General features: G+C 40.4%; 1 protein-coding gene and 1 pseudogene across 8 annotated transcripts in view; one reads left to right on the forward strand and one right to left on the reverse strand.

Moving 5' to 3' along the window:
• The window catches only part of LOC142043340 (fibronectin type-III domain-containing protein 3a-like), a 50,257-nt gene extending 40,964 nt beyond the window's left edge, over window positions 1–9,293 (forward strand). For all 8 annotated transcript variants that reach the window (XM_075054404.1, XM_075054407.1, XM_075054412.1 and 5 more), the window contains 9 exons: window positions 21–126; window positions 730–905; window positions 1,720–1,833; window positions 2,342–2,491; window positions 2,853–3,133; window positions 3,713–3,925; window positions 4,664–4,830; window positions 5,750–5,871; window positions 6,687–9,293. In XM_075054404.1, coding sequence (XP_074910505.1) covers window positions 21–126; window positions 730–905; window positions 1,720–1,833; window positions 2,342–2,491; window positions 2,853–3,133; window positions 3,713–3,925; window positions 4,664–4,830; window positions 5,750–5,871; window positions 6,687–7,004 — 1,647 coding nt within the window. In that variant the 3' untranslated portion in view covers window positions 7,005–9,293. The remainder of the gene's footprint in view (window positions 1–20; window positions 127–729; window positions 906–1,719; window positions 1,834–2,341; window positions 2,492–2,852; window positions 3,134–3,712; window positions 3,926–4,663; window positions 4,831–5,749; window positions 5,872–6,686) is intronic.
• A 1,007-nt stretch (window positions 9,294–10,300) lies between these two features.
• Window positions 10,301–12,536, reverse strand: LOC142043404 (growth hormone secretagogue receptor type 1-like; annotated as a pseudogene).
• Window positions 12,537–12,829: the final 293 nt, after the last annotated feature.

A 12,829-nucleotide genomic window follows, 5' to 3' on the forward strand; every position in this document is an offset into this window, starting at 1 on the left:
ATGATGTGTGTTACTGCTAGGCTTCTGATGTTATGACTGTTACAACATCAGCTGTTCCTCCTGGACCGTGTCATGCTCCATGCCTGGCAGGCAAAGCTAAGCCCAAGGAAATCACTTTACAGTGGGGTAAGCTCCAGTGTTTCTGAGCAAAATACTTCTCTGATTTTAAATGTCATAACACAAATGAAAAGTCCGTAGAACTCTTCAGAGGGTGGGGAAGGGGAAATAGATGTATTCCATGTCCTCAGTTGTGGGTTTTTTTGAAGAAGGCCAAAACTTGCTAGCCACCTCTGATCTGGTGATGCATACATGTGCAGTGGTACAGTGAGACTTAAGCAGACGTAAATGTCTTCCAGTGAGAAAGCTTGCTGACTGCCTCGTTACTGACACATGTTTGGCAATTTAAAAATCAACTCTCCTTTTCTTATTTTTATCTCAGTAAAGGAGATAATCAAAAAGTAATGAAGATACGCTGTTTTTTGAAGGAAACATGGAAAACACCTGAAAAAAAAACTTATGAAGGCCATCTTAAACTCATCTATCAGTATCTGGGGGGAAAAAAGCAAGCTTCATAAAGTGTTTCTGCTCAGATATAGGATAAAAGCCTGCACTCCAACTTTTAGAATTCATCTGACACAACTTTTAGCCTGAGAAGGCTGACTAGAAAGTATTTAAAAGTGCTTTGTGAAATTAATAGGAAAAAAAAATGAATCTCTTTTTATTTCATAGGCCCACCGTCTGTAGATGGAGGTTCTGACATTACGGAATATATTATAGAGATGGCAAACTCTGAACAAGATGATCGCAGACAAGTGTATCAGGGTCCAGCGTCTGAATGTGTAGTAAACAATCTGCTTCCAGGGAGAACATATTGCTTCTGGATACGAGCAGCAAATAAAGTTGGGGTAACCACTGTGCTAATGAGATGATTTTTTTTTTTTAACACAAGAGATAGTAATGATGCTATTGTCTTACAAGACTGATGATACTTTGTAGCTTCTGTGTTCTGTCGTAGTTCTGTTGAAGGAGCAAAATTTGTTACAGTATAAAAAATACGATTTAAAGAAGATTCAACAAATTAGGGTTGAAGGAAGGACTGAATGTCCCTGACTAAGGGGATGTTCTCTGTGTTGCATTTCTGTTGTTGTTTACTGGATTACTGTCAATACCGAAGGTGACTAGTCCAAAGTTAGTGCTAGACACTTTCTTACTACTTTTACTCATTTCTTTGACTGCGGCGTAAACCCTACATTTCTGGCTGTGAATAACCACTTAAGGTTTGTGCCTTAAGAAATTGCCTTATGTTTTACAATTAGGCTAGACTCTGCAGATTGGTGGTCTGGGAATGGTATTGTGTAGAGAGGGGTGTGTTCAAATAATGCCAGGTTTGAACACAGTTGGGATAAATGGTGGTTGCATAAAAGTCTTTCTGAAACAGTACCCAGCTGTTTCTGGAAGCCAGATCCTGACTACAGGAGAAGGAGGAGTTACAAAACCGTAGCAGTGGGAGGATTACAGATATCCTGTAGGCACAGGGCCAGTTCATAGAGTAAACTACCTGAAAGGAATTTTAAATGGTGCTGTGAAACTAAGCACTGAACTCTTCTATTTATTTCTCTATCAAGTTAAAAATAACTTGTTTTCTTCAGCTCACACACTTGCACATTAGTTTTTGCTCTACTGTTTTTCCTGTATTCATGCAGTTGTATTTTCTTGCAGTTTGGCCCTCACTCTGACAAAGCAGAGATCTCTACTGCTCCAGGACCCCCTGACCAATGTTGCAAACCCCTGATAGCTTGTAAAAGTGCAACTTGTGCTGTAGTTTCATGGGAGGTAGGTATTAATGATTTTCAGGAATACACAAATTAATATTTGGCTTTTAGAATTGTAGTGATACGTGTATGGTACACAGAAACGAAAGAAGTAACAAATACAGAGGTGGAATATTTTAAGCCCATTTCTTTATAGAGGTATACATTGGTTTTGTAAATTGTCAGCTGTGAATTTCCATCTTAACCAAATAAATTGGGTGACATTTAATCCTCCTCATGGTATGGTAACTAATCTATAGTATATTGAGTTCATCCAAGTGGTAAGAGATTGCGAGTCATTCAAAATTCTGGTCTGAACTGTGTTGTTGTTATAGCCACATGTCTAGATGCAAGCCTTTTAACAAGCTGAACTTAAAGTCATGCCCTTGGCTATGGTGGAAGAGACCTCAGGTCTCAACCCCAGTGCTTCTCTTCCAATGTTTCCGTTCAGTGTAACAAGAGGTCATGCTTGTATGGTGAATGTGTGTATGTGCAGTAGCTGAAAGAAAATTTATCACTTAAACCCACAGAGTCCTGCCTGCAATGGTGCAGAAATTAGTGAATACAGACTGGACTGGGGACAGGTGGAAGGATCCATGCATATCATTTACACTGGCCCTTGCCAGAGCTATGAAGTAAGAGGTCTCACACCTGCAACCACATATTATTGCAGAGTCCAGGTATGAAAAGTCTTTTGTTATGTGTTACTAAGCAAATGAACAAGCACATACAGTTTGAAGAAGAACTTCAGCTAGAGATGAATCAAATTATGTACTGTCACCTACTAATGCAATATAGAAGGTAACTGGTAAAAATGCTTTCCCTTCTCCCCCAGTCCCTCCTAACTACATGTTTCTAGAAATGAGATTTAGATCTAGTGTTGCATTAAACCAGACATTTTGCCATATTTACATTTTATGTGGGACATTTTCTATTCTCTTCCAAGTTGCTTTTATTAACATGCAGAAGGAAGCATGACAGATGTGACTATCTGGTTAGTAAAACGTAGGTTCGGTAAACAATACATGATCTTTCTTTCAGGCTGTGAATGTCGCTGGAGTTGGCTTATTTGGCGAGACTGGTGTGGTGACAACCCCTGCATCAGCGCCTGCAGCAGTGTCAGTGCTGCATTTACTTGAAGAAGATCAAATGGAAATTTCTCTTCCTTTATCAACGTGCCTTGCAATTCAATGGGAAGAACCGTGTTGTCATGGGTCAGAGATCACTGGATATAATATAGAATATGGGGAAAAGCAGCTTGTAACTGTTGGAAGAAATACAAGCTATGTGTTTGAGAATCTGCTGCCTGACACTCTGTACAGGTAATAATTAATAGATTTATTCTGAAACCGCATTTGTAGGATTTTCAATCAATATGTTTGAGGGTAGTGTTTTAAATTTTTAGAACAATTTTTCATTAGGCTTACAGATTATTTGCCCAATTCACTCTGCAACTCTGAAAAAAACAAAATGAAACAGTCATATCCAGAATCAAACCATGATGTTTTAGTGGCAAGAGTTAAGGTTGCTCTGTTAAGATTAACATTCTGTCTCAAAGCCAAGGCTTTATTCTAAATTTTCTGGGTTTAGAATTTTTTATTCTGAAGCAACACTTATAATGGGGTGATCAGGTTAATGTGGAGAAGCTGGACGCTTGTTCACTGAACAGAATAAACCTGAACAATACTTAGAAACACTGAAGCTTCATTATGTTGAAAACAATGTAATTATGTTGACTTGTTTTGAAGTAGATAATTTTTATAGTTAATTTCTAACTGCATTTTAATTGCTTTATTGTTTGGAGTTATATTCTTTACAAATTTTAACTCTTGCTTTATTACCTAGCATTTTTTCAGGACCTCGGTAAATTAACCATTTAGCTGTTCTTCTCACATTTCTAGAATTAGAATACAGGCCATAAACAGCTTCGGAGTTGGTCCTTTCAGTCATTCCATTAAAGCCAAAACGAAACCACTACCTCCTGACCCTCCTCACCTTGAATGTGTGGTCTTCAGCTACCAGAGCCTTAAACTTAAATGGGGTGAAGGTCCTAGCAGAGCTTTAATTACCAACCCTACACAATTCAACTTGCAGATGGAGGACAGGTTTGGCAGGTAAGATAATCAGAGCATTAAGGATATTGTTGCTTTGCAACTTCATATCAAGTTTTTAAGATATTTTAAGTATTCTCACTTTGTTTGCACTAGTAAGTCACTTGGACATCCCAAAGTTTGCCCCTTAGTTTGCATTTTTGCATCCCATCTTTCAACCAGAAATGGTGTTAATAGCTGTTGCACTAGTATTTACTTGTAAACAGTAAATACTACTTCCTATTTAAATAGTAATATCTTACCATCTTCCTATGTTGCCAGGTTTGGCGGGGGTGGGGTGGTGAAATTTTAAAATGAAGTCCAGTTTGTATATAAGAAACATGGGGTTGACAGCTCTTCTATTAACTTGAAATTACAACTTATCTAGTATATACAAGGGTTATTCTCTTGATTCAAATCAAGAGTTTGGTCATGTCGTTTCAGTGGTAGCCTGTGTATGGCTGTAGCTTAGTGCCTAGACAGGTTGAAGGAATGCTTCGTGAATGTAAATTAAGACTGGCACCAGTATGAATGGCGTGTGTTGCTGATTTAATGCACATCATGAACTGTTGATGACAATAGCAGAGCTCAAACTGCCTAACATTCATCCTACATAGAGTAGAAGGCCGGGGCACCCAGAATGCATTGTCACATTTTTGTACTTAAGTTAGATACGGAAGTGTTGCACTTAACAATATTGACATACAAATTTGTGATTACTGAATAATTCTAATTTGTATGTATTCTGTGTTCTTCTTCTAGGTTTGTTACTGTTTATAATGGTCCTTGTCATACATACAAGGTACAGCGACTCAGTGAATCCACTACGTACTATTTTAAAATCCAGGCATATAATGATGCTGGCGAGGGAGGGTTTTCTGAAGTTTACGCTTTCACTACAACTAAGTCTCCACCCGCATCTCTTAAAGGTGAGCTTACACTGCACTAGAAACTTCTGCAAGCCGTTTACGGACTAGAGTGAATGCTACAACCTGACTCTCTTCCCAGCTCAGTGTCTTTCCAAGGCCTTTGAGGAACAGAGAACAGAAACAAGGATTTCTTCTACCCTTTTTCAACTCGAAAGTTATTTTTCAGGGTTACCGATCATTTGATAGAAACTACAACAGCATGTAGACAAATGAGAACACAAATAATTCTTCTGATCTTCATTTTCTAATAGGAACATTAAAGATTGCCATTAGAGAAAGTCATTCTGAAGATCAGAATGCTAATTACCTGCAGGAAAATTAGTTCACTCAACCATGTTTATAACATGGAATTTCAGCTCTGGAGATACATGGACATAAATGCCATTTTCTCTAGTGATTTGAAAGTGCTTGCTCATCTGTAAAGGCATTAGATGTCAGAAGCTCATCTTGTCAGCTTGAAAAGCAAGACAAGTGTAACCTACAAATATTACAATGATTATGTTTTAAGCTTATGTCATGAAATACAGCAAAGAAAAAGAAGGAATGAAACAGATCTTCAATGGCTTAAAATTATTTCAATGACTGTTACCTCTAAGAATGACAGTTACCCCCACGTTGTTAACAAATATATTGGAAAAACCTTAAGCTTTTAGATTTACGCTGCCCAGTTGCTTGCGTTAAAACTGAAACATTTTAAATGGAAAACGTACGAAAGCAAAGTGTACTTTAAGCCAGACTGAGAAAACTTCCTTGTTGTCACTGAAACCAGTGCCCATTTGCTACATTAACTGTGAAAATGAGTCACTGTAATAATTGGTGATTTTGGACCTTTTCTTCTGATTGAAAAAACAAGAACATTTGTAGAGACCATTGTTGTCTATTTTTTTTTTTTAAATACCAATAAATCACTCTTTTCTAGCACCCAAAGCAAATCAGCTGGAAGAAAACACTTATGAAATCACATGGGAACCTTTACAGCCAATGAAAGGAGATTCCATTGTTTACATCCTTCAGCTTGCTGCTGGGAGAGAGTTTGATCAGGTACCTTTTATTTAACTTAATGAACTTCAGGGTTTTTTTAAGTTGAAAAATTATTGCAAAAAAAGATGTCTGTATTTGAGGGTTGAAATTGTTTGGTGATGCTAGTGGCAGGGATCCTGACTCCCCAGGTGCTTCATTTTACATCTCGGTCAGTTCCTCTCAGCGAGACTTTAAGTTTCTGATGGGTGAGGACAGCTTCCAGTATAGGGTCCTGCCTCTTCATGGCATTGATGGTTGCCACAAATGAAAGATCATAAAATTTCATTTCCCTATTGCCTCTTTACTGGTACTCTAAAAGCAAATGACTGTGAAGGCAGGCTTGAGAGTCATGGGGAGAGCTGGTTATCTAGAATTGGGTTAACACTGTTTTATCCTGTTCTCCCAGCATTTCCCTTGGCTCTTTTGATGTCTGTGGCATCGCTGTTTGTGTTAGTAGCACATAAATACCTCTTGCCTTGCATTTAGCGGTGGGAGCAGTGTATATATATATGTGTGTATATATATACACACACATATATCCGTATATATACAAAACAATAGTTGTGCAGAATGATTTTTTTTTTTCTTCTTTTTCTGAGCTTCACAATCCAGGTCTATCAGTGTGGAGCATAGCAGGAAGCTTTGGACTATTCACAAGAAAATGAATCATAAATTCTTCAGAAATAAAAATGGAGATTTTATTAAGTTGTCTTGAAGAGAACGACTTCAGGCAGTGTCCAGCACTGGCTGTGCTCGTAGAGCAGAATGGAAAGTACCACCTACTGTTTGTAAGTTGAATCCCATGTGACGTGGTTCTCTCTTCTTCTTCTGACTAGGTATACAAGGGACCAGAGACTTCCTTCCGTCTCACAAGCTTGCAGACAAACTGTGAATATCGGATCAGAGTCTGCGCTGGCCGTCAGTCCCAAGACTCTTCTGGATCACAAGAACTGTATGGACCTTACAGTCCCAGTACAGTGTTCTCATCTCAGAAACAAGAGCTGGTTCCACCGTGTGCTGATTTGACGACGGAGTTGGCAGAGACTAAGAAGACATTGCGTGAAGAGCGCTTCATTGCTATTGTTCTTCTCTGTGGATTTGCAGTGGTTGCTATTTTATTTGCTGTTGTTATTCAGTACTTTGTAATCAAGTAGAGGAGAGCCTATTCAGTACTCAGCTTTTTGTACAGAAGCTCTTTCGGGTATTTATGGTTAGTTCTAATTAAAATCCTAGCTGGAAATGTATAGTTACATGCGTTTCCACTTTTGCTGCTGGCTAACAGTGAGGCTGGGTTGGCAGATCCTTTCCAAATACTGAACACAGATTTCTTGTAGAAAGGGTAATCCTGGGTCCTCTGTAATCAGGGTTAGCTGTTAATAAAACAGCAAAAAACTGCCTTACTGTGTACACTGGTGCGTGTGCACGCTCTTCCTCTCTCCGAATTCAAAGTGGGGCCCTTTTGGCCAGTTAGAGAGAGCAGGCATTGATAGAACAAGTCCTTTTCAAGTACAACTAGAGCAGTGGTAGTCAATCCGCCATGTTTAATCAGGTATTGTTGTAGTTTGGTATACATGAAATACAGCAGCACAAATGCTTAAGCTTAGAGCAGTACTGTATTGCAGAACATTACTAGAGCATACCACATTTAATATACTGTAGAAGGAAAGCAGAATATTGACTTAGTGATATTACTACTTTACAGTTATTTTAATGTTTCGGATTCAGTAATAATCATTTCAAGTGTTAAAGTAGAGGGCGCCAGCATTTTTAGAATTTTAATCAAAATGCTAGACAAAACGTTAGCAGGCCGTAATGTGCATACAGCAAAGGCGTTCGTATGTGACATTGCAGGAAAGGCCCCTTTTGTATTGTACATTTCTGAATGAAATGCTTTCTGCTGTTGGCGAGCAGCTGTTGGCCCAATCCACATTTCACTCTCAGTGCCTGAGAGAAAAGTAATTTCCTGTGCTTCTGATCAAATCTTTGCAGCGTTTTCAGAAAAGCACAGGTATTGTCTTTAAGGAGAAAGAGTGCATTTATGATAAATGTTACACTATTTGGCTCAAACTGAGCAAATGTTTTTGTACTATTATTAACCTAAAAATAAAAAGTTCAAACTGCTTTTGGATGCCCTTCTAACTTAATCTGAATTATCAAATTGTACATGAAAGAACTCTTTTTAGATAACATTTATACAATGTTTTAAATGACTTGCTATCCCAGCGGTAGCAGCTTCACATTCCATTGTTTTCTAGATGGGAATGTTCAGCCTGCTATGAACTTTTCTGAAACTTGTCCTGTTTGTCTGGGGGGTATTTTTTGTGGACACTGTGCACTACATATGACTGTTCTTGTTAAATCTGCTTGCGAGTACCTAAAGATGAGTCTGACAGCTGTCTTCTTTATATCGAGTATTTTGAAAGCTGGAACTCTTGAATCTCGAATGTGTTTCAGAATGGGTCTTCCCAATAGCATTTGGAATATGCCATAGAAAGGTAGATTTAGCGTACTTTGCAAAAGGCTATGGCTACACTTTATATACATCAGAGCAATGCACTTGTACGTGGAATGTTGGATGTGATAGTGCTACAGGCTAAGTATTTCCAGTAATTAATCACTTTAAGGGTCTTTCTCCTATGGCAGTTGATGAATAATGTTGCATTATAGTTTGAGGCATTGTGTTGTATTTCAGATGTGGAAAACCTAAATTATGACATAGTATCGCTTAATACTCTTAAAAGTAGATTTATGGTGCAATCTGAAATTAATCTTTTCAAAATGTACTCTTCATTTTGTACTCTATTTATTTTGATTAAAAGTCCTGGAAAATGTATGTTTGAATGTATTGTTCTACTTGTAGCAGAACTTTAAGTTAATCATTTATTATATCATAGAAATCTCTCCCTCCAGTGCTGGAAAGAGTTTTATACAGATATTAGTCTTTAGTTTGCAGAAGAGTTTACAATCTGTCTTTATTTCTCTTCATAGTCTACTTTTAGCAAATAAGACTGCCTTCAGCAAATCTCCATTGCCAAAGGGTTATTTCTTTAACTCTTAGAACGAAGTTTGTAGAGGTTTATTTGGCAATAATATTTCTGATAATTTTAAAAGATAAATTAGGATTGCAAGTAAATACTAACAAGTCATGACTCCTAAAAAGTGAAAGAAAGTTCTTTTGTAATTGCCACAAAATATTCATGTTTCCAGGAAATACCTGGGAAAGCCTACTGCAGTACGGATTTTACATCAGCTGTTATCCATTCCAGAACGATATACCCTAGTGGCATTAATGTGTTAGGTATCTTCAGTTTTCTTGTATTGTAATTTTGAGGTATCTCAAACTTATGTTAAAGCTGCCATGCATTGTATTACTAAATTGTAACTATCAAATAGATAATATATTTAATACAGCCAATAAATAATACAAATGTATTCAAATTTGACTACAGGGTTGTTGTGTGGTTTTGTGGATTTTAATCTGAGTCAGGAGCAGTCATTTGTGTCCTGTGTAATTTAAGGTGAAGAAACATGTTTAACGTTGTTACCAAGTGTCATTAAGAGCGGACTTAAAAAATCTTTCTGGAAGAACAGCTGCTTGCAGGAACCTTAGCGCAGTACTGTCCTCCTCTTTTCCAAGAGCTGTGTCAGCCTGGGGACCAAGCAGTGTGACTTGAACCCTTTTACATGAGGTCTTGGGACAGCCTGTGAACTGGTGATCGGGACTCGGTGTTTGCCTGTTTTACAAACGAGGGAGATGGGCAGATAGATGGCTTCTGCTCTTGCTTCCCTCCCCAGCGATGGCCCACATGTGTCATTTGTCCCTGGTCCGTTAAGAGGAGCTCTAAAGGTAAGGACCCTTTCTTCCCGCAGAGGTCAGAGATGGGGTCTAAACTTGCAGAAAGCTGGGTGTAGTTTGAATAAAGGACAAGATAAAAGAAAATGAGGGAAGCGACTCAAGAGGCCTGAGGGGTGAGCAGTAAATCCAGCCTTTAGGAAGAAGGCAATGCAATTGCTTTCAAGTACCTTACAGATTGTATTTCTTGCACTTATTTGCTGAGAGCAAACCGCTGGCCTGGCTTTAACCTCCACTCTCTCTCTCGGCTTCTGTGGGAAGAAAGTAACTTGAATTATCTGTGATTTAACAAAACATCTGGTCCTCAGAAACAGACAAATCCCTTTACAGGAGTTTTGTGGACAGTTAAGCTGGGCACTGTGGCTGGTAAGTTCACCAAAGAGAATAACCCAGCCTTCACCCTGTGCCTGCCCCTATGCGCAGGAAGAACATGAATAGGCTCCAACCTTCCCAAAATGTTCCAAGCCTATCTCAGGAAACAGTGAGAGGTAAGCCAAAAGGACCGCCTTAAAATTTGTTCCAGTCTCCATGCACACCATCTTCCCAGGTTTTAACCGGCAACACAGCTGGCAAAATGCTTGGGTTGTGAGAATTAAGTCAATGCTGAACATTTGATGTGAAAGAGCCAAGTTCTGTACCGTCCAAAGAAACCTTTTCACTCCTGGTCTGGCTCCTGCAGCACCGAGTTCGCTTGGGCAGGATTTTGCTCATCACTTTCCTGTATTTGTGCAACATGATGTTGTAAAGTATGGGGTTTATAGAAGCCCCAAGGTAGAAGAGAAGCATGGCGATGAGGTTGAAGTACTGCGTGAGGTCATACAGGATGATTTCACTCTGGGCGAAGAGGATTTGGCCAACATGGAAAGGGAGCCAACACAGCACAAAGGCCAAGACTACAACAGCTAAAGAGGAAGAGAGCATGCTTCAGTCATTTTGGGCAGAGTTTATTCTGCCTGTTTAAACTATAAGGACTGAGACATGAGCTTGTGAAGTTTAACGCAGCAAGGACAAGACCTCCTGCCTTGCCCAGCTACTTTTACGCTGTGGTTACTGGTAATCTCAAGCAACAAGGGCTTAAGGCTGCACACAAAATTAATTGTTTGCAATTAAAATAGGGCTCTCTACACCCATGTTGTCCAGTGGAGATAAAGGAATCAAATTGGGCTGAGGCAAAGCAGTCTGTACTTAAATTAAGGGCTACTGCCCACTCCTGGCCTGAAAATCTGAGTCACCATTGGCAACCTGCGGTGGGTATCAGAGGGGAAGGACCAGGGATATGGGAGGTGGGGGGCCCCCACGGAGGGGAGGAAAAGGGGACCCAATTGGACCAGGAGGCACTGAGAAAGAGGATGGGAAAACAGAGCATGCGGTAAGCAAATAAAAACTGGCAGGAAACGGGTGCTGGGTAGCTGCGGTGCGTTTTACTGAATGTATCTCTAGTCGTGGGTGCTGCTGCTTCCCTGCTGAGAAGGATTTCTGGTGGGGGGGCTTGGGAGGGAGCAGTTGGAGGGGTGGGGAGGAAGGGAGGGGACCCAAACCCTCCTGGTTTCAGTGTCTGCACCAAGGCACAGGTACCAGCTGGCACAGGATAAAGATCATGTTCAAGTAAGCCCAGACAGGTGGGTTGTTGCTGTCCTGGACAAAGCCAGTCACTAAGCTTGAGAAATTTTTCAGGGGAAATTGCTTTAAAACCTTTCCTTGCCACAGCAGGGGAAGTGCCTGGTCTGGTTTTAAGTCACAGAATTTTACATTTTCTTTAAATTGGAAATTTAAGGGTCAGAGATGGGGGGGGGGAACATGAGGAATGTGACCTCAAAACAACCAAAAGCCATGCTGATCCACTTTCCTGCCATGCTGATCCACTTTCCTGCTATGCAGTAAGATCCCTAGCCTGAATACCATGCTGTTGGGGACTCCCCTTCTTACCAGAAAGAGCCAGGAACACAAATTAAGTGTAAATCCCTTGATTTTTAATCTGTGGAACCCTGTGTGTTTTGTATCTCCTCTCCATCATCCCTCTGCATCGCTGTACACCCCGTGGGAGTGATTAAAGAGGACGGCTCTTCAGACTGCGTTTCTAAACCACTCTTACCCAGCATTTTGACAGTGGGACCTTTTCCTGCCCGCAGCCCGGCAGCCGCTGCCCGCTCCACCAGCACTTTCTGCCAATGAATCCATACAGCAGAGCTAAGCAGAGCATTGGCAGGAAGAAAGAAATGGTGAAGACCCAGGTCATCATCTCGAGCAGCCCCATGTGGGCCACACGCTTAATGGATCTGCACTCCTGGCTCTTCTGGGACAGGCTGCCTTTGGGGTGTTCCACCCCGAAGAGGAAGAGGATGGGGCTAGTGATCAGGAGGAAGCAGCCCCACAGCACCAGGATGAGCCATTTCACCCTGCACTTGGTGATGGTCGCTTTGGCTTTCAGGGGAAAGCAGATGGCGAAGTACCTCTCCACGCTCACAATGGTGATGTGCAGGATGGTGCAGTATGTGTATGTTTTGCTCATGTAAATGAAGAACTTGCAGAGAAAATCCCCAAATATGTAGGGCTTGTACTTTCAAAGGTGGCAGAGGTCCAAAGGCAGGCTGAGGAAAATCAGCATGTCCGACAGTGCCATGCTGGACAGGTACATGTTCACCATCGTCCTCATCTCCTGTGAGTGTCTGAAAATGGCTATCATTATCAAATTCCCAGAGACTTCCAAGAAAAACGGGATGATAGAAATTATAGGCATGGGCATCAAAATATGGATGTCAAACAAATGAAAAGACTGATCTTCAGAGGAGTCTGTGTCATTTCTGAAATATCTGTGATTTGAGATGGAGCCCATGTCTGGTTCCAAAGCCGAGGTCTGTGCTGGCTTTGTCTTCCCCTTCGACAGAAATCTGAGTCACGGTAGGAGAGACGCATGTTTTGAAGCGAGGGTCCAAGCACCAGTCATCTAGGCAGTGACTCTTACATGATCAGTTAAAAAAATCAAAATTATGCTGATAACCGTGTAGCTGAGGAAGATAAATACCCAAGTGCTGATTAGTCCATTTTACAAGAAGTAAAGGAACATTAGATTCACACATCCAGCATTTGCCAGACCCAACCTTTTAAAAACAATATTGACCATGCTGA

This window comes from Buteo buteo, chromosome 22 (genome assembly GCF_964188355.1).
Source record: "Buteo buteo chromosome 22, bButBut1.hap1.1, whole genome shotgun sequence".
Classification (NCBI taxonomy): domain Eukaryota; kingdom Metazoa; phylum Chordata; class Aves; order Accipitriformes; family Accipitridae; genus Buteo; species Buteo buteo.